Here is a 20,067-nt window from a genome sequence, read left to right as displayed (position 1 = left end):
AATACAATTTGCAGAATCTTCACCTTGACCTCTTAATCTTATGACCAGCCTCGGCCCGAGTCGCAGGACTCCCTGCAATAGTCTCAGATATGATAGGCTCCGCATTACCAAGGCTGAGTTCCACAATCATAGGGACGCCCCATGGCCCATTCTAGTACCCCTTGCAATGGCGGTATGGAGCCATCTGACACAGTTATTGTGCTAGGCTAGGCTGAGACCGAAGTGAAGCCTTCTTTTTGCAGCTGCGCATCGCATCGGTTGTCCAAGTAAAGCTCCCCTCTACTACCACATGTAGCTGTAGCTGTAAACACGCAAGTCGGACAATCAAAACAAGCAACTGAATCATGATGCATAGCGGTTTAAATTCGCTTGTCTTTCCTTACTGCCTGTGCAAGCAAATAGAAAAGCAAGCTTCATACAACCATCGGACTTATCAGATAGTTTAGTCTCAGCGGCTTTGCGGATAGCCGACATGCGACTGCATGACTCTACTGCATCCTGCGTGTGTGACCTACACCATGTGACACAGCGACTCAGAGTCACACTCACAGTGACCCGAACGCCCTCATCCCACTAACAAGTAACACTAACACACGCACACACAACATGTACTGATGTAGATCTACATGTACATGACTGTATTGTACTTGGCAAGGCAAAGCCTGGCCCAGGCCTGCTATGCCAATTAAACCAGAACTGACTCTTTACTGACCTGCACGCGATGACGGAGGTGCCTCTTGAAACCTCTAAGCTTACAACGTCGTATGAACGCTACCAACAGCCAATACTGCAAGAGAGCAGTTGTGCTGCAGGCGGCCACACAGGGAGGCAGCAGCAACAGCGGGTTAGGCGCTTTCTCAGGGCACTCAGCTCGCGACGGATAGTGCGGGGCCATCAACAACCCAATGCGGGCGCCCAGCAAGGACTCACTAGCACTAGTAAGAGAGCTGTTGTTGCAACACAACGCCGCCGTCGTCGAAGGGTCAATCCGCCGCGCTTGCTGCGTCCGACTGCAAGGAGCGGCGCTGACGACAGCGAAGGAGCAAGCTTGTCTTCCACTTCCCGAGGACCAAGAGGACGACTACGAGTATCGTGTATACCCTCAACCTTTTCTGCTGCAGGTCAGTTTAGTTGTCCAGTGCTAGTGTGTACATAACAGTGAGTCATAAGTCGGTGTCAGTATTGTGTGTCGAGGAGTGTGTGTCGCGTACGCAGCACCAGCACTCGGCAGCATGCAGGTCATTTTATTTATTCTGAAAAGCGCTCAAAACAGGACGTCGGACTTCGGGAGTATTACGGACAAAATAATCTCGTGCGAAGACCCTGCAGCCTGGAAAAGAACGGCGGCAGTTACCAGCCTATCCAGGAAAATTTTGGCTATTACAGCCCTATTTTCCGATGGTGTCTGGCAGTCTGAAGTATGTGATATGCGTTGTATGTATTGTAGTGTAGCGGACGATTGTGTACTTGTCTTTCCATCGAATGTTTGTGTCGAATACCGGTATACTATAGGACTATTACTATTACCCCGGTTGAGTCGCTGCCCTAGCGCCTGTCATACCCTGCCCTAGCGCCTGTCTTACCCTGCCCTAGGCTATTGCCTGTCATGCTTGCACTGTAGTGGCTGTTTTGCCCGCTAGAAAGAGGGTCGACTCGTTTACAAATTGCAGCAGTCCACGTTGAGCTTGCCATGACCTTCGTATTTTTGTGTCTGGGCATACAGTAAAATTCCACCAATCCGGGCAGGTTGGGACCAATCATTGCCCGCAACCAGGAATTGCCCGTAACTCACAACAAATTACACACATACTTACTGTATGCAAGTAAACTCTTTGTTATGCCAATGTTATGCCAATCAATAGTTTCTGGTACCGTTTTCCGTTGAAAACTTGCCGCCTATTAGACTCTCTAGTGTAGATGGGTTAGAAAGGTGCCCGGTAGACAAACATGCCCGAATTAGGGGCTGGATTAGGGGAGTTTTACTGAACTCCCCAACCATAGTAGGCATAGATCTCGAACGTGTGAATCTAATATTGCTCAGAAAAGAATACGTGCTTTCTCGGTATGTGCTGTGAAAACATGTTGAAGAGATGAGATCATCACAGCAGTTTTCTTGATGGCCCAGTCGAGTTTGCATGTATCCCATGACATCACACTTAGCCATTGCCATTGGCGGACTATGCTCGGCCAATCACAGTCAAATTATGCTTTTGATTATGCCACAATTATGCCAACGAATATGCTGAATTATGCTGAATTATGCTCGGTTCCACTATGTATTCACGCTGTACATAGAGGATTGAGAAACCACGCATACACACACGGCCATGCCCTAAGCATAATTTTTGTATAAACCGAAAGATTATGCCGACCTTACACGTTGGAATCCGTATATTATGCCGGAGCATAATTTTTTGACGAAATCCCAAGATTTAATAATAATAATAATAATACGAAGTAGTGGTTGCGACTTCGGCGATAATTTGTAAGAAAGGGAGCAAACCCTTTCTTACAAATAATAATAATAATAATCTTTTCCCGTTTGTCTCTTTCCCTCAAAACCAGTTAATAATAATCCAGTTAATATTTTATGACTTGGGGCTCCCCGCTTGCTAGTTTGTACGTGAAGTGTGTGGGTTACAGTGAGGGCTGCGTCCCACCCGCCTGTGTGGATTCACAGGAAGTGTGAGTTACGAAGTCTGAAGAGAATGTTGAACGGCCTCTGCTGGGATGACGACTACACCATAGCTCAGTGCTTAGAGCATCGCTGGCTACAAGCGAGGGTCCCTGGTTCGAGTCCTGGTGGTGGCAGTCAATTTTTTCTTCAGACTTTTCCCGTTTGTCTCTTTCCCTCAAACTAGTTAATAATAATATGCCAAATATTATGCCGGCATAATCCGCCAAGGGCTATGACAAGGAGTCGTAACAGGGGTATTTAAAAAACCACATCTGCAGGCTTTCTGACAAAGCTGTATTATGCCCCTAAGCATAATTTTGTCTAAACCGAAAGATTATGCCGACCTTACACGTTGGAATCCGTATATTATGCCGGAGCATAATTTTTTGACGAAATCCCAAGATTATGCCAAATATTATGCCGGCATAATCCGCCAAGGGCTAATCACACTGTCAAACCCATGGCATCATATGTTTGGCCTTTAGCTGGAGAAAACCTCCATGCTAATGCCTCTGAGAGTCTGTGCATGTACATCATGACAGCGGGCTGGGCATCTCGCACACGCACAGACAACATGCATTACCCATGTTCTCCATTACGATAGAGATTGCAGTTGTGGCTGCCTAAATGGGCCAAAACTAATCAATACTAGTATCCATGACCCGTATGTAAGCAGAATTTGAGGTTACATTACAAATGTCCCCTTCTCACTGGTTCGTCACCATGATCACCTCTGTGCAGTATTTTCAGATTCTCCAATTGTGTACCGGAGGATGTGATTTTTCACCCATGACTGTGGCGTCCACAGCAAACCAAAGCTACCTTTTTCTTCCGGAACCTGGAGTCGCATAAGAACTTGAAAGTTGGTTTCTGGCTTAAAAGTTAACGATTGCACTGACTTTTCCCACCAACTTGACTAAACACTTGTCTGGTTCACAGCTGTCATCGATAGAGCATAAGAGGCTAATCAAATCTTTGCCACAGCAAACCTGTCACTTGACAAACCACACCCTGCTCAACAAGTTGAGCTTGAATAATGGGCTGATAAATACTTACAAGTCGTATAATGCTCTCCAGGTCCATACATCACCAACGATACTGTGACACACTGAGACAATTCTGGTGTGACGAACACCTCGTACTTCGTACCATTTGGATTTTGGAAGCTAGCGCCAGCCGGCAGCTAGAGTAACGCTGCAAACCTGTGTACTCACACAAAGAAGCCCATCCTGTGCAAACAGAAGCAGGTCAAACTCATGCCTAGGCTGTTGGGCAGGCTGTCGAAAATTCGTTACCGATGTCCATTGTTTGTCTATTTGCTGTAGCCACACAGTAAAACTCCCCAGATCCGGACGTCCCTAATCCGGGCACGTCCAGTACCAGGCACCTATCTGACCCATCTAGAGTCACAGAAATGCCGCGGGTTTTTCGACGAAAAACAGCCCCGAAACAGTCATATTGATTGGCATCGAAATCATAATATCTGCATGCAGTAAGTATGTAAGTATTAGTTCTGAGTTACAGGCAATTCCTAGTTACGGGCAGTGCTCGGTCCCCAACCCCAACCTGGATTAGGGCAGTGCTCGGTCCCCAACCTGCCTGGAACAGGGCAGTGCTCGGTCCCCAACCTGCCTGGAACAGGGCAGTGCTCGGTCCCCAACCTGCCTGGAACAGGGCAGTGCTCGGTCCCCAACCTGCCTGGAACAGGGCAGTGCTCGGTCCCCAACCTGCCTGGAACAGGGCAGTGCTCGGTCCCCAACCTTAACCTGCCTGGATTAGGGGAGTTTTACTGTACATCGCACGCTTGTTAGGTTTCTAGGCTTTACACTTTCACCTTTTTGTCACTCCTTCGACGTGTGCGAGGTCACGCACTGTCATTTTACCATTGTTGTTTCTGGCTACTCTTCTTTGCGCTGTTCCTATCACATCTCTGCTGTATAAAGATCTTTCAACTTCAACATCATCTTTGTGCCTGTTAAGTTTCTTTTTTTGCCTGTATTCCATTTGATGAGAAGGTGTTGAAAGTACTTGTGTGGCATTTTCTCGAAAATGTTCCTTGTACCAGGGAGTCTGAAGTTTTGCTCTTCTCACAAATGTGATTGCATTTTGTCTCCAAGAAAGCCGTTTATATCAGAGACCGTATAAATGATTTGTATGCCGGCTTTTCCGTGTCACTTTCCAGAGATGCAGAAATATGCTGAAGCGAGAAAAAAGCCTGCGCGGAAACTCCCGCCACTTCCACCGACTCCACATCCTGCTCAATCTCCAGGGCGTAAGGGCCATTTGCTTTTGCTGTGAACGTATACCGTAGTGTGTACATATGGGGAAGGGATGATCGAAATGATGTGATGGTTTTCATGCTCTTATGGCTAACGTACATGATGCTTTCACTGGCGAACCAAAACAATGTCAAAGTGCTGATAGATTTCCCTCTGATTGCGGCTCGCCACTTTATTAATGAATAATTGCATGTAAGGCCAAGTAAAAAAAAAAGCTAGATGATCGTCCCCGTCCGCCCCAGTTTTTGTCAGCGCCCCAAGAAATATTTTATTTTTTAAATCGTGAGTTTTTGCCGAAATCGTTGGTTTTTTACCGATCGCGGATGCAGGAAACATGTGCACGCTTTGTTTAATACTTTCTTTACTATATGGACCACATACTACTAGTATATCACAACGTCAGTATCGATCTGCTGAAGAAAGAAAAAGAAAAAAAGAAAAAAAAAGAAAAAAAGAGAAAAAAAACCTTGATGTTGTTGTGTACACTGTGTGCATGAGAGGGTAAAAAGTAAAAAAATAAAAATAAAATCCTCCCGCCCTCCCCGATTTTTCCAAAAAAAAGGACGATCATCTAGTAATTTTTTTTACTCGGCCTAATGCTGAAAAACTCAAATGCTGAAGTAGAATCCTGCATGTACCTGCCCGTATACAGTACTGTCGGATGCCGAAGAACTGGGGGGGGGGGGGGTCAGGGTTGGGGGGTCAGGGTTGGGGGGGTCAGGGTTGGGTGGGGGGGGGTCAGGGTTGGGTGGGGGGGGGGGTCAGGGTTGGGGGGGCAGGGTTGGGTGGGGGGGGGGGTCAGGGTTGGGTGGGGGAGGGGGGGGGGTGAGGGGGTCAGAGTTCTAGCCTGGCCCATCTTATTTTTAGTGAACACAGCTGTTTCGTTCTTATTCGATGGTACAGTCTTACATGTACAATTATGCAGAGCTATACGTCTGAGTGTACATTATAGTGTACATAACGGTTTCCGTTCTTATCTGCAAAAATCCGTTCTTAAAAATTGGTGAAATTCTAGCCTTGCCGTTCTTCGGCGCCCGACGATACTGTAGTACAGACATCCGAGCAATTGTTTATGAAGGAACACCATCCGGCAGAAAACTGGCATGGACCCACTGGCAGGTATGCAAGGGCTCTGACTCTGAGCAGTACTAGTGGAGCATGTAAGCCAAGCTTGGAAGACAGACCCTCTCTGCATGGTCAGGTTTGCAACACAGTTGAACCCGCACAAGGTTTAGACGATGCTAGGGAAGGCACTGTTCGCTGTCATTATCCGTTCGTTGTGCAGGCGCGTGCTCGGCGATGGGCACGGGGGGCACGTGCACCCCCCAAAAAATTTCAATCTGGGTAATTGCAATTGTAATGTATGCAAATATGCTCTAAAATTCAAGAAAGGTTGCAAACAAATTGCAGAAAATTGCCGGGGGGGCTCCCCTCGGCTCCCGTGCACCCCCCCTAGTTGGGGGGGGGGGGGGCCGAGCACGCCCCTGTTGTGTGTGTGTTGCCAACGTGATTGTAGCACTTTGGGTTCTCCGTTTGTCCTGTTCTCTTCAATGACTTGTGCCTTGAACCTAGTTGACATTGGTGGCATTCTGAAATGGATCAATCACACGTTGAAGGAAGAGCCTCGGATAACACGTGTTGACGAGTAAGTGTTTTGATACCTGCAATGCTGGTATCTGTGCTTTATCACATGTTTCGTTCGGCGTAGTCCCCTGAATGTGTGTGTGTGTGTGTGTGTGTGTGTGTGTGTGTGCGTGCGTGCGTGTGTGCGGCCGTTTTATGCCGATGTACTCCGTGTGGTGTAGACCAGGTGTGCATTGGTGGTCGATTCACATGGCTTCGCCAGTTGTGTGGATTAGACAATTATCTGGCGCAAGTCTTGATCTGTCTCATTCAGATCTTGTTCGCTATCGTTGCTATAAGAGAAAATCTGTGGGTGCACATCCAGTGCATTTGCAGATTTGCGTGCTTCTCTTGCGACGGGCGTATACATGGTACATGGTGCGTACGTGTGTGTGTGTGTGTGTGCGTGTGTGTGTGTGTGCACTCATGCACGTATGTGTGGGAAACGTGTGTTCGTGTGTGTGTGTATGTGTGTGCACGCGCATGTGTGTGTGTGTGTGTGCCGTTTGTCTTGCATAATGTTAGTTGTGCACCTGCCTGTTCTTATTGGTTGTGCCCTGCCTTAATTTAGACTTGAAGCATCAGAGACACCTAGGCATAACAGGCATTCCCTATAACATGACATGCAGCTGCACCCAAAGAACACGTGCATTGCGTTGTTGTCTGACAATTCCAATCTCTGCTGCTGTTCACAGGCTCTATGACGGTATCATTTTCCTTCGGCTTATCAAGGCCGTGTCTGGACATGATGTGGTAAGAGAGCCGCAGGAATTAGCTATTGCTCCAGCCCGTTACGACGTGTGCGATGTGTATTGCAATACAATTATGCATCTGTATCACAGTACAGTCGCATTGAAACTGACCGGACTCCACCACAAAACACCGCTATCTTAGCAATAGAATAGTTCCATGAAGACACTGACATTGAGATGCCCCGGCTCCAGACATGTCCCCCCCCCTCCCCTTTCTAGTGAGGGGTCGTCCACTGAACGCAAGTCTTGCTTTTCACACTGCTCTCTGCAATGACCTATCTGTTCATATGCATGGTCGGGATGGTCACTTCCAGGAACTGGGGGATACCGTCACCACACAGGATCGGCTCAAAGCTGTTATGGAGCTGTGTACCTCCAAGCTCAGAATCGCTCCCGATGTGAGCGTTGGACAACTGCGGACAACTCATGGTGCCAAGACATTGGCTTTCGACTTGCAGAAGTATTCGGATGAACAGCTCCGACGGAAAATTGGACAAGAGATCAAGGTAACCGTGTGTGTGTGTGTGTGCGTGCGTGCGTGCGCGCACGCCTGTGGTGTGTGTGTGTGTGTGTGTGTGTGTGTGTGTGTGTGCATGTGTGTGTACGAGTATGTGCGTGCTTGCGTACATGCGCATGTGTATGTGTTAGTGGTGAAACGAATGTCAAAACCTAGTAGCCGAATATTCTTTGGCTTAACGAACGAACGCACGAATATTCTTTTGGTAACACAGGTGACATCACATGCCCTCTTCTCAGTCATTTGATGTATATTGTCATTACTATTAGGTATGACAAGCGGTTGTGCCACATAAAATGAACCACCACATAAGGCTACTTCGAAGGTCATACATGTTATGTGCAACATTGGCAGTCCAGTATGCACATACATGTGCAAACATGTAGTACAAAGTCACAGGCAGGCTGTACGCACTGTCTGTACTGTGTGTGGCATGCATGTATGTACATGCACTGCGTTTGAAGTGACGTCACGAATACTCGAATGCGACTTAAAGAATATTCGAATGTGACCAACCGAACGAATATTCGAATGTTCGAATATTCGTTTCACCACTAGTATGTGTGTGTATCTGCCTGGCTGTTTGTGCATGTATGTGTATGTATGTGTGTATTGTTGTGTGTATGTGTGTATATGTGTGTGTGAGAGAAAAGAAAAAAAGGCCGAAGAGGAGGGATTCGCAAGCCAGAAAGAGCTGTACTGTGTAGACCAGGCTGAATAATGGCGGTCAATTCTTCAGCCTTGCAAGTTGTTGAATGGTGCAATCCCAGCACAAGTAATGCTATGGCTTCTGCTGTAGCGCTACCATCGACAGCTTGTTAGCGTGAGTTCCTGTCACTCGAGTTTAGCCTTGGTGTTAAAGTTGTAGCCTGCAGGCGCGGTGATCAGGTGACTGGCATATACATGAGCACGTGATCGCTTACTCGGCCGTGTTCGATTGGGAATAAGGGCCGAACGCTGCATTGCAGCCTTCTCGGATCAAAACCAGTCGACTCGGCGTGCAAAAGACTACAACATATGGGCCAATCGCGGTCACCCGTGCTTTTATAGGAACGAAATGGTGTTTTAGTGACATTTTGCATATAAATCCCCATCTAGTAGGACGCAGTTTCCCAGTTTTGGTGGAAGTGGCGAGTTCGAGTGGGAATGCAGGAGGACGAGGGAGCGTCTCAGCTTCCTCGGACCAAGACCATTCGACTCGGCACACGGAAGACTACGAGTAGTGACAGTTTAATTGTAGACCATAGTTCCCCTTAAGCTGCGATACAACCGATACGCCTCCCAATGATTGGTCCTTCTTAAGCCAAGTTTCAGAGGAGCAGTTTGTCTGTTCCCCATGACGAGCTTCTAAAGACCTGTCTTGGGCACTGGCATTAAGCAACATGTTTTACGCTGTTTGGCTTTTGGTATTGTAGCTAACATTACTAGTATTGCCTTACAGTACTATAACAACTCGGATGTTGAGCCAATAGTAATATGGAAAGAGAAAAGAACCTATAAGTGTTGGAGCTAGGTGTCAGGTTGTCGAGTGTCTCAATATCCTTGTCAGTTTTGTGCCTTGTTGTTACACTATCTGACTGTATATTATCTCGCACCTTGGTGGACTGTTAGTCATAACTAGTAACTTATAGGTACTTTTCTCTTTACATATTACAGTATTATGGTGATGCTATTATCATGATTTGCTGCAAACACTTGTTTCAATCATGTCCCACAGGAGGAAAACTCGGCGAAACTCAATACCAGCTGGCCAAGCGAAGCATATAGTACGGCTGCCGCTCAGGCCTCCAGCACCCCAACGGATCGGTCCCTGTCCACTTCGTCACAGCCCACAAGCGCGGCGGCCAGTGTGGCGGCCAGTGCCGATGGCAGCGCAGGCGAGGACGACGATAGTACAGAGGAGGATATGTTGAGGCGCACTCATGGCCGCTTCAAAGTGGTAATGACCGAGTTGGCACTGACGTTGCCCGTAGCTGTGAGTGGCATGTGTCGGTGTGCATGCCTGCAACTGCACAGGCCTGTCAAGCGCTACCGTGCAATGCATTCTGCAATGCATTCTGCAATGCATTCTGCAGTGCTAATACGTTAACATGTTTAATATGAAGCATGTGCATGGCTGTCAGGAGAGGGGGGGGGGGGAGGAGGTAGCAGCCAGTTCATCCGGCTGCTGATCCCGGTGAGGCGCTGAGGCTAAACCGATGTTCAAGCTAGGCACGGGATATGAGCTTGCGTGAAGTTGTGATCGGCATTCCCACAAGTAAGTGAATAGAGTAGCTGCCAGGAAATTTCACTGACTTGAATCGAGTTGCAGCTAGTAGACACTTGGAATGCCTGAGGACAAGAGTACCGTGATAACCCCCAAGAGTGTGCAACTCCACTGAGCTATGGGGTCCGCGACGGCAGAACGTCACATCACGTGATGAACCCGTACACACTATTTGCACTCTGTGCATGATAGATACAGGGTTGTACGCAATCCAGCTTTGGGTACAACTCTCTTGTGGTCACTTTGCACTGTTTGCCAGTGTAACCTTTTGAACCATGTCACGTGATGTGAAGCTCTGCCGTCGCAGCACTGCATAGAGGTTGTGCAGGCAGTTGCACACTCTTGGGGTTATGGACTCTTGCTGACGATGAAAAGCATCCACTCTCCCTTAAACCCAAGCAGCTTTTTAGCTGGCAGCATGCATAGATCAATTGTTGCAAGAAATGTGTAGTTTTAGCCATCTTGGCTTAATTTCCTCCGCATGCCAGAATGGTATATTGCAGTCTTGACCAGTTGGCTTTTTTGACCTCTCACAGGCCTTGTTCCAGATCACTGCTTCAGTACATCTACTGCAGTAACAGCAGTGTTTTAGGAGAATCAGTCTGAGGCAAAGTTTTGGGTTATTTCTGGCTGGCATGATGAGCAGTAATGAATGAGCCTAAGTTTACTGTCTAATGCACCTGTGCTGCTACCTGCAGAGAGATGGCTCAGTGGTGAAGGTATCAACCATCAGCAAGATGCCCGCCGTTACGTATGTTCGCATAGGTGGCAGCCCACCAGAGGGTGATGAGTCTGCACAGCAGGCGGCCGGTGATACTCAGACATCCACGGCGGCTGCTAGCAGTGCGTCACCAGTGCTGCGCGGGCAAGCAAGCACGGAGACTGATCTTCACGCTCACGGCGGTGCGTCTCGGGCAGCAGCTCAGGCAACTGCCGATGCGGCTGTTATTCCACCCGGCGAGGCTGCAGCTCAACCAACTGCCGACGCCACTGCTGGACCGACTACGAGGACTGAAGCTGCTGTTGTTGTATCTACCAGGGCTGGTTCTCGGCCCAGTGTGGAGACTGCCGCTCGACTCACTTACGCCGAGCCCGTAGCTAAAACGTACGCCGAGGAGCAGTACACGACCGTGGTAACACTCCCTGTGCCAAAGCAAAGGAAACAGGCGTCTCCGGCACAGCTGTCGGTGCATAACAGTCCAACTACCAAGGCTACTGCTACCAGTGAAGGTGTGGAACTGCAAGAGCAAAGCTCCTGGAGCTCCTACGATGTCACGGATCCCGACAATGACGAGCCTTCTCCGACTGTATCCGAGCTATCCAATATATCGAGTTTATCTGACATGATGAAAGACAGTCTAACTCCACTGAAATCAGAAGCCGACGCTAGCAGTTCACCATCTCCAGGTCAAGTGGCCCCATCGCAGAAACGGAAACCAGTCATGCAGGTACGAGCGAAGAGAAGACGCGAAAAATATGCGAGAACACCGACTGCTGCTCCAGAGAATCTGGGTGGCGATGGGGACGAGGACATAGACAGCGGTGACGAATCACCGGATGAACTCCGTCCGCTGCGAGACACCGGTGCAACCAGGCCAACCTCTAGTAGTGGTGGGTCAAGAGGAGGCTCAGTGTTCCTGTCCTCCAGCAATACTCCATTGCCTGGCTATGCTATGGGTGGCGAGGTAAGTGACACATCAACACATCCTACCACCGCGCTGTTGGCAGGAGATTTGCTTGTACACTTCATGCAGCTTCATTACCAATAACAGGGTATTGTTAGCAGTGAGGATTCTGCACAGCTGACCAGCAAACACGATACAGCTATACCATGTCAGGCAGATCCTGAACTACAAACCTCACGAAGCCGACTACTTTTTCTCGGTCTTGAATATTGGGATGGTCCTATTCACTAAACAGACTACGTCGGTTATCGGACTGCATTTCCCAGTCCGAAAGGCGGTTGAATTCCCCAGGTTCTACTGTACATGATTACTGAGGTGCGAAACCCAGCAAGCAATGGTCTACTGTGCATGATTAGGTCTAAAACCCAGCAAGCAATGGTCTACTGTGCATGATTAGGTCCAAAACCCAGCAAGCAATGGTCTTCTGTGCATGATTAGGTCCAAAACCCAGCAAGCAATGGTCTACTGTGCATGATTAGGTCCAAAACCCAGCAAGGAATGGTCTACTGTGCATGATTAGGTCCAAAACCCAGCAAGCAATGGTCTACTGTGCATGATTAGGTCCAAAACCCAGCAAGCAATGGTCTACTGTGCATGATTAGGTCCAAAACCCAGCAAGAAGTGGTCTACTGTGCATGATTAGGTCCAAAACCCAGCAAGAAGTGGTCTACTGTACATGATTAGGTCCAAAACCCAGCAAGAAGTGGTCCACTGTACATGATTAGGTTCAGAACCCAGCAAGCAATGATAGTCCAATCCAATCAGAACACGGTTATTGGTTGTGGTGGCCAGTACTGATAACTTGCCTGAACCGGCAATGTTGTATGCCAGGTCACTATCCAATCTCTCAATCTTTGCTATCATGGATGTTGTTTAGCTTGCGCTCTGCCTTGCTCCAAAAATATATGCCCTATGTATTTGTGTGTACAGCCGTCCATGCTGGCTGCTGGAGTAGTGATGTAACTTTGCAAGAGCTATTTGGGTTGACCATGGTGTGTGTGTGTGTGTGTGTGTGTGTGTGTGTGTGTGTGCACGCGCATGTACGTGTGCGTGTGCATGCATGTGTGCACGTGTGCGTGTCTGTGTGTGCATCATTGGCTGCAACATGATGCACCGGCGTGTTGTCGCGGTGGTGCAGGAGGATAGCGCGTCGGCCAACATCACGCTGCCGATCACGTTGTTCACCAACCTCTGCAAGAACGTCATGCAGGGTCAGCGTATGGTCGGCAAGCTACAGCGGCAAATCATGAAGCAGCATGACGGTGAGTGCCGCTGTCAAGGCACGGCGTCATGTTGATCTTACCTTCAATTATCATCTCTGTGCCGGAGGCCAATCAGCTAGTATAGACTGCATTAGTCAAAATTGAAAGTGACAGCTTTCATCCGACAAAGAGATAGGGTAATAACGCATACATATGTAGCAAGAAAGAGATGCAGTTAATATGTGCATAGGGAAATGAGGATATCGTTGATATGTGCAAGTTGCAAAACAGGGGTGCGGTTAAGGCATACACAACGAGAAAGGAAGGCAGCTGATACATGTACATATTTTGAAGTGCATGGCTTTTGCACCGGCGTACCGCGGAAATTACTTGCAGAAGAAACGCTTTACTGGCTGCTGTGTCTCCTAGTAAGTTAGAGAGGGAGGGCACAGACATGCTAGGTTTGAATGCTATCGGGGTTAACATCACCAGGGTGTACTTTGGCCATATTTTCCGGGCGCGTGCATATAGTCATGTGATGTGGCATATGGCAGGCAGTTATTCTGGGGTTCTGGGCTGTGATTACCATCTCACATTAGTTTCTACACTAGCCCCATCCCCCCACCCCCACCCCCACCCCCTTCCATCCCAACCTTTCTTGTCTCTGCTGAGAGTGAAAATACCTGTACTCGTCAATGCAGACTCAAACAACATCTCATCGTAGTGCAAAAGGACTATCCTGATCCCCCCCTCCCCCTGCCCCTCTCTCTCTCTCTCTCTCTCTCTCTCTCTCTCTCTCTCTCTCTCTCTCTCTCTCTCTCTCTCTCTCTCTCTCTCTCTCTCTCTCTCTCTCTCTCTCTCGTTTGTGTATGTATCTCCGATGTTTGCACACGCACACACTACTCTCCTTTCAGCTGCACAGAAGTATTTCAGGCGCACGGAGCAGCTGGAGCTCGAATGTCTGCGTCTCCACAAGTTGTTCGATCGGAAAATGCGAGACATGGACGGTAGCTTGGTGGATTTGAGCAGGAAGGTAAGTTGTGGTGATAGCTGCAGCAGCTGCAGAGTAGTGGATTTATGCAGTATTAGAATATGTACCAGGCGCTGCACAGTGTATGCAAGTTGGAAACACACAGACAGTAGCCGTGACAGCACTCGTAGTGTGTCACCAGTACGATTGACACGGAGTGCGATTACTGGACACAGACACACTGTGGCAAAGCCGGGATACTAGTGTTTAGAAACACGGCTGCTTACAACTAGTGTAAGTGCCGTTTTACCGAATTTTACTTTGCAACCGTCTTTCCCTGAAAACAGTGTGTGCAACTGCAGTTAGTGATACGTGGAAGCATGCTAAATTGAACATAACGCTGCAATCTATCCTGTAATGTGTTTGAATTCCTTAATCTCAAGATGGCACCATCGCCAATGAGAGTTGTTGTTGTTGTTGTTGTTGTTGTTGTTGTTGTTGTTGTTGTTGCTGCTGCTGCTGCTGCTGCTGCTGCTGCTGCTGCTGCTGCTGCTGCTGCTGCTGCTGTTGTTGTTGTTGTTGTTGTTGTTGCTGCTGCTGCTGCTGCTGTTGCTGCTGCTGCTGCTGCTGTTGTTGTTGTTACTGCTGTTGCTGTTGCTGCTGCTGCTGTTGCTGCTGCTGCTGCTCTGTTTCATTAGTGCTGCTCGCTGGATGGTAGAGTTCTCTCGACCGACACACATTTCCGGCAGAGCAGTACTGAGTGTCGCCGTGATTCCGAGGCGGCTATCTCCATGGCGAGAGGACAGACAGATCGGGTTAACGACTTGGTGAGTTTGGGGGGGGGGGGGGTCGTACGGGCCAGGGTTATGTTTTCACTTTTCAGGGAGTATGAATCATCGTAGGTATGATGGAAGGTTAGATTACCATAGGTAGGGTGGAAGGTAGGGTGGAAGGTAGGGTGGAAGGTAGGGTGGAAGGTAGGGTGGAAGGAATCATGACACTGTAAAACATTTTAAGTTTTAACCAGGAAGTAAATCTAACATGTTTCTCAACTGATGGAGTAGAAGATTCTGGGCAGTTGTTAAATTTGCAGCTGGTTTATATCTTCGTATGCCTTACTGGCTATCATATGATTCCCTGCCAATGCTCAATCATATCTATTTCTGACTTGCATTGCAAAGATCCAGTAACCAGGCAGTAAATGCAGTGCACGATTGATGGACCTTGGGTCTAGCCCAGTGAGTACTAGTGTAGTTTTCCCTTATTTTTTTTGTCTTTTCAGACCGGTCGGATTGACATAGTGGAGAACTATTTTTCTGTTTTGGAGAAGGATATTGCGGCGTGTCGTGACTACATTGTAAGATCGTTGCCTGGATTGGAATTGTTGGCCGAGTATGTGTGTGCGTGTGTGCGTGTGTGCGTGTGTGCGTGTGTGCGTGTGTGCGTGTGTGCGTGTGTGCGTGTGTGTCAGTGTGTGTGTGTGTGTGTGTGTGTGTGTGTGTGTGTGTGTGTGTGTGTGTGTGTGTGTGTGTGTGTGTGTGTGTGTGTGTGTGTGTGTGTGTGTGTGTGTGTGGATTCACTGGCCAGAAAAAGCCACTTCATAGCTGTGTGGTGTAGACCAGGCTGAATAGTGGCGGTCAATTCTTCAGCCTTGCAAGCTGTTGAATGGTGCAATCCCAGCACAAGCTGCTATGGCTTCTGCTGTAGCATCGCTATCATCGCCTCCGGCGATGGGCGTCCAATGGTCCAATGGTGTGTGTGTGTGTGTGTGTGTGTGTGTGTGTGTGTGTGTGCACAAGTTGCTATGTCTAACATAGCTGTTCGCTATCATCGCTTCTGCGATGGGCATGTCTGAGTCTGAGTCTGAGTGTGTGTGCGTGTGTGTGTGTGTGTGTGGAGGGTGAGGGTAATACCCTTGTTGAAGCTCATGCATACTGCGTTTTCCTGCTTCCATCGTTGGTATGTTCCTATATGATATGATCCGTGCATAGCTTTATCATGTGGTGTTGGGTATTCGTTATTCTGCATGGATCGTAGAATATTCCTTGTCTCAGCTACATATACATCTCCCTGCCTGTTTTCAGACACAGCAAAGTGGCAAGCCTTCCAAGAGAGCGAAGTCCAAAGATCGTACTGGGGGCCTGAATGTCTTCAAACGCCTTGTAAGTCAGTCAATGTTGTTACACAGCAGCATTCCACCCGGGACCTTGCTACTGGTGGGTTGTGTGACATGTCCAGTACTACATGTACACAGTCGACCTACCCTTATAACGATATTACCCTTATAACGATATTACCCTTATACCGGCATTACCCTTTATATAACGCTATTTTTCTGTCAAACCGAAATACTCCATTGACTGTTGTATACAATGCCTTACCTCTAATAATATTGCTATAACCCATATACTAGTACAATGGGATGACCACTCGACATTTTCCATTTTAACTTATAACAATATCTAGCAGGGATTATGTAGAGTCCACTATTCAAGTTGGGCAAGTTTCACTTGTTAATTAAACCGTTGGGAAATGAGAAAACACAATGGGGGCGTGATGCTTTTCTTTGTACTCGAGTAAATGTGCGTAGAACATACATGTACGTACGTTTTTGATGCTATGAAGAGTGTAAAAATGAACAAAAACATGTATTATGACGTACAAAAAAAAGTACATGTATGAAATGAACCAGTACTCTCATAACAATATTACCCTTATAACGATATTTCTTGGTCTGAGCGGGGAAATATTGTTTTTAGGGTAGGTTGACTGTATGTTGGCGCGGTGCTCCGTTGCTGCTGCTGCTGCTGGCAACCTGAGTATACAGGGATGCAGTCACACAAGGGACCACAGCCGGCTGATCATAAACTAGCGCCCTAACACGCTGTTGTCTCTCTCTCTCTCTCTCTCTCTCTCTCTCTCTCTCTCCGTTTGGTATACTCATAGTGGACATAGTCTGCAACTGTGCATCCCTCAGTGTTGGGTGAAGTAAAGGGATTTAGACAATTGTGTACTTTCCACAATATTGTGTTGCTATTATTGTGTTGCATTGTATAAAAAAAAAATTAGTGGCCAGGTTTAACCAAATCTGGACAAGTATACCATGGCAAACTGTGCGAAGAAGCTGGTCCAGAACCCGGAAATATAGAATGTAAAAAAGAGATTGTGTATGCTTACAGTCCATTCAGAAAAAGATGGACTTCTAGCTTTTGGCCATATTAAAATGGGTCAAACATTGAGTTTTTTTAGAATTTTTTTCTGCAATCCCCTATGGAATCCTCTTCCAATTATGTTTCTGAAGTCTATTTCTCCAAAAAGCAAGCCATAGCAAGAATAGGATTTCGGCCAGGTTTTGCCCCAAGAGCACTGAATTGGGAAAACCCATCAAAATCCAGGCCGTTTGACCCTGCCTGCAACAGTGCATTGTACGGTTCGAACCCCAGTTCAGGTACCCTTTTTGGACCCTTTTTCAAATTTCAAATTTCACAGCACTGCACTGTGTACGATAAAATCTTGAAAAATCGCCTAATACGGGAGCTCGCCAGAGCCAGGGCCCATCTTTTTGTGAATGGACTGTAGAGTTTTCAAAGCCAATTTGAAAGCAGCAAAAACAAGGTCTTCTCATTTCAAAATTTCGTAATTTTGAAGTTGGAAATGTACTAGCCGGCATATGTGTCTGTGAGGGACTGCCGAAAGGTGTTGTCAATTTAATTCAGGTTTCTGCATTTCTCAGATGCCCTTTCGGGCAAGTTACACGATTTTACAAGCCCCAAACCCCAATTCAGTTTGCCATGATCTCTCATGTTACCACAGGGCAAGAAGAACAGCGCTAGTGGAGCAACAGCCGCGCAGGTCGGCGGTGGTAGCAGCCTATCAGCTATGAGGTCAGTGTCGACGCCTCACCTGGTCGACCCGTTTCAGTCTGCAGGCCGGGCCGCTGCTGATGCATCTGTTGCTGCAGGGGCCAGCGCTTCCTCTGCCACCGCACCAGCTACTGGCACGGCGTCGTCGCAGGGTGCAGCTGCACCGCGGCGACGAGTGCCACTGAACCGGGCCTGGTCCCATGGCAACACCAGCACATCCGGCACTTTGCAGACCTGTGAATGTGAGCAAGAAGAGATCATGCTCTGACAAGATGGTCTCTGATTTAAGCTGGAAGACAGCTGATTCAAGCTATCCTCCACCATTGCTGTCCTTCTGGCCAGGTGAATGAGTCGACGTGGCCAGATGGCATTTGATCTTTCTCCTGGGTTGCTCTGGCCTTTCCCGCAGCGGTTTTCATGCTGCAACTTGAAGCCGCGGTGGTGCCTTGATTGTTTGACAGCCTGAGTGTAACAATGTTAGAGAGGAGCGTGACACCACCAGCCCAACACACGGCACCCAGTGCTGTCCCACCTCCACCACACACACCGATGGTTGTCCCGTGCTGGTCACAAACCATGCTGGTCAGTGTACTAATAGTATAGTACCAGTACTGCAAGTACACTACTGCTTTTAAAGGAAATCCAGTCGCGTCACTCAACTACACACCGGCACGGCGTTGCGCAGCCCTAGACCGGCGAACGCTGGGCTGCGAAATGGTGCAGGGCGCAAACTCGAGTGGCGTGACTGGCTTTCACTGAGCAACAGTGTACTCATGTTCACTGTGTGATGTGAGTTTTGAGTCTTGTGTGAATGCCATAGTATCATGATTGGTCCGATAATGTTGGTCTCGTGAACAACATGTATCCCTGAATGGTGTTTGCATAATAATATTATTATGTAATTGGTCGTGTTTGCCAATACGATTTTTCGTTCTCAACACCATGATGATGATGATGTTGATGATGTTGTTGTTGTTTATAGCACGTATTGTTGGTCCTGGTTCCGAAGTTGCCGCTTTATCTCTCGCCTTCCTGTCTTTGTAAAGCTGACAAGGGGTGGACTGATTAGCAATAATTACTTCTTGAACTACTACTGCACTTGGTGCATCCCGAATCTGGCACTTTAATTTAATTTTTTAGTGTTGCCGAAGTTTGTGGCGCTGCACTGGTGGAATGCGATCTGACATCATCAGATTTCATGGGAACAAAATGTTAAATGGTCATGATGACAGGCAGCCTTTGGGATTCATTGATGACAACTCTGTGCTGGCTAGAGAAATCCAACCTCGGGAATAAAGTAGCACGGGATCGAGTGCACAGACCAGTGTGTGTAGTGCTAGGACTGCGCAGTGCCCTGCGCTATTCTATTCATGAGGTGTTGGATTTCAGCTTTGGCCAGTACTGTACTCTGTAGTTAGCATCAACCACTGCTAGCACAGTAGCAGTAGTGGATCCAGAGGTGTGTGTGGGGGGGGGGGGGGGGGGCATCGGGGCGTGCCACCTCTCGTCTCGAAAAATGAAAAGCCTACACCGACGTACACGTAGATCTACGTACACTAGATAACTACCGTACTGGCAATATATGTTGCCGCGTAACGCGTAACGCAGGGGGGTGCGGCGTAACGCGCGACCAGGCTAGTGCGACAAATTTTCGTTGCGTTCGTAACCTGGTAACGCGCGTCCGGCGGGTTGCGGCGATCTTTTCATTGCAAAAAAGGCTGAAAACTGTGAAAGCACGTGTACCGCGTGGTGAAAAGTTCAAAACTGGACGCAGCAGGAAGTCCTGCAAAACAAGGACTGCGGCAATATAGAAACCTGTGTAACGGCTCCTGTGCGACTTTGCATGTAACGCCCTGCGTGCGGTAAACATGTGCCAATGTAACGCTTCATGGCCTCACTGCGACCATATATATTGCCAGTACGGTACTTTCCTTGTTTCACTTCTTCGCCGCCCTTGAACTTGAAGGCTTTGATTGATTTTATTTGGATTCGTGAGACCAAACGAGCAGGAGACATCCAAGAAGAAGATTGCCTGATGAGTCCAGCGGGGACGAAACGTACGTCGCAATCGAGCTATGTCGTTGCTGTGTCATCATCTATGTGCCATGCGCTACTTGATGTACCAGCCTGCTATGCCGGATACCGCGAGCCATGCATCGACCAGGCGCCAGGCGCGAACTGATGGTGGTGGTGGTGAGAAAGAGAGCTCAGTGCCAGAACTTTGCAGCCTAGA

General features: G+C 48.1%; 1 protein-coding gene across 2 annotated transcripts; it reads left to right on the top strand.

Moving 5' to 3' along the window:
* Positions 1 to 643: 643 nt before the first annotated feature.
* On the top strand, positions 644 to 18,966 carry LOC135814173 (uncharacterized). 2 transcript variants are annotated; one of them, XM_065327254.1, is made up of 13 exons: positions 644 to 1,121; positions 4,860 to 4,949; positions 6,529 to 6,601; positions 7,275 to 7,332; positions 7,646 to 7,837; positions 9,566 to 9,823; positions 10,813 to 11,799; positions 12,938 to 13,061; positions 13,916 to 14,034; positions 14,670 to 14,798; positions 15,254 to 15,328; positions 16,056 to 16,133; positions 17,785 to 18,966. In XM_065327254.1, the coding sequence occupies exons 1-13, from the start codon at positions 722 to 724 to the stop codon at positions 18,100 to 18,102; spliced, it is 2,901 nt and encodes a 966-aa protein (XP_065183326.1). In that variant the 5' UTR covers positions 644 to 721; the 3' UTR covers positions 18,103 to 18,966. The 2 variants fall into 2 exon arrangements, with proteins under 2 accessions (XP_065183326.1, XP_065183327.1); XM_065327255.1 differs by having other exon boundaries at positions 645 to 1,121; positions 9,566 to 9,787.
* Positions 18,967 to 20,067: the final 1,101 nt, after the last annotated feature.

The sequence above is a fragment of the Sycon ciliatum genome, chromosome 4, assembly GCF_964019385.1.
Source record: "Sycon ciliatum chromosome 4, ocSycCili1.1, whole genome shotgun sequence".
Taxonomy (NCBI): domain Eukaryota; kingdom Metazoa; phylum Porifera; class Calcarea; order Leucosolenida; family Sycettidae; genus Sycon; species Sycon ciliatum.
Note: the sequence above shows the minus strand (reverse complement) of the source record. Positions and strands in the feature narration are given on the sequence as shown.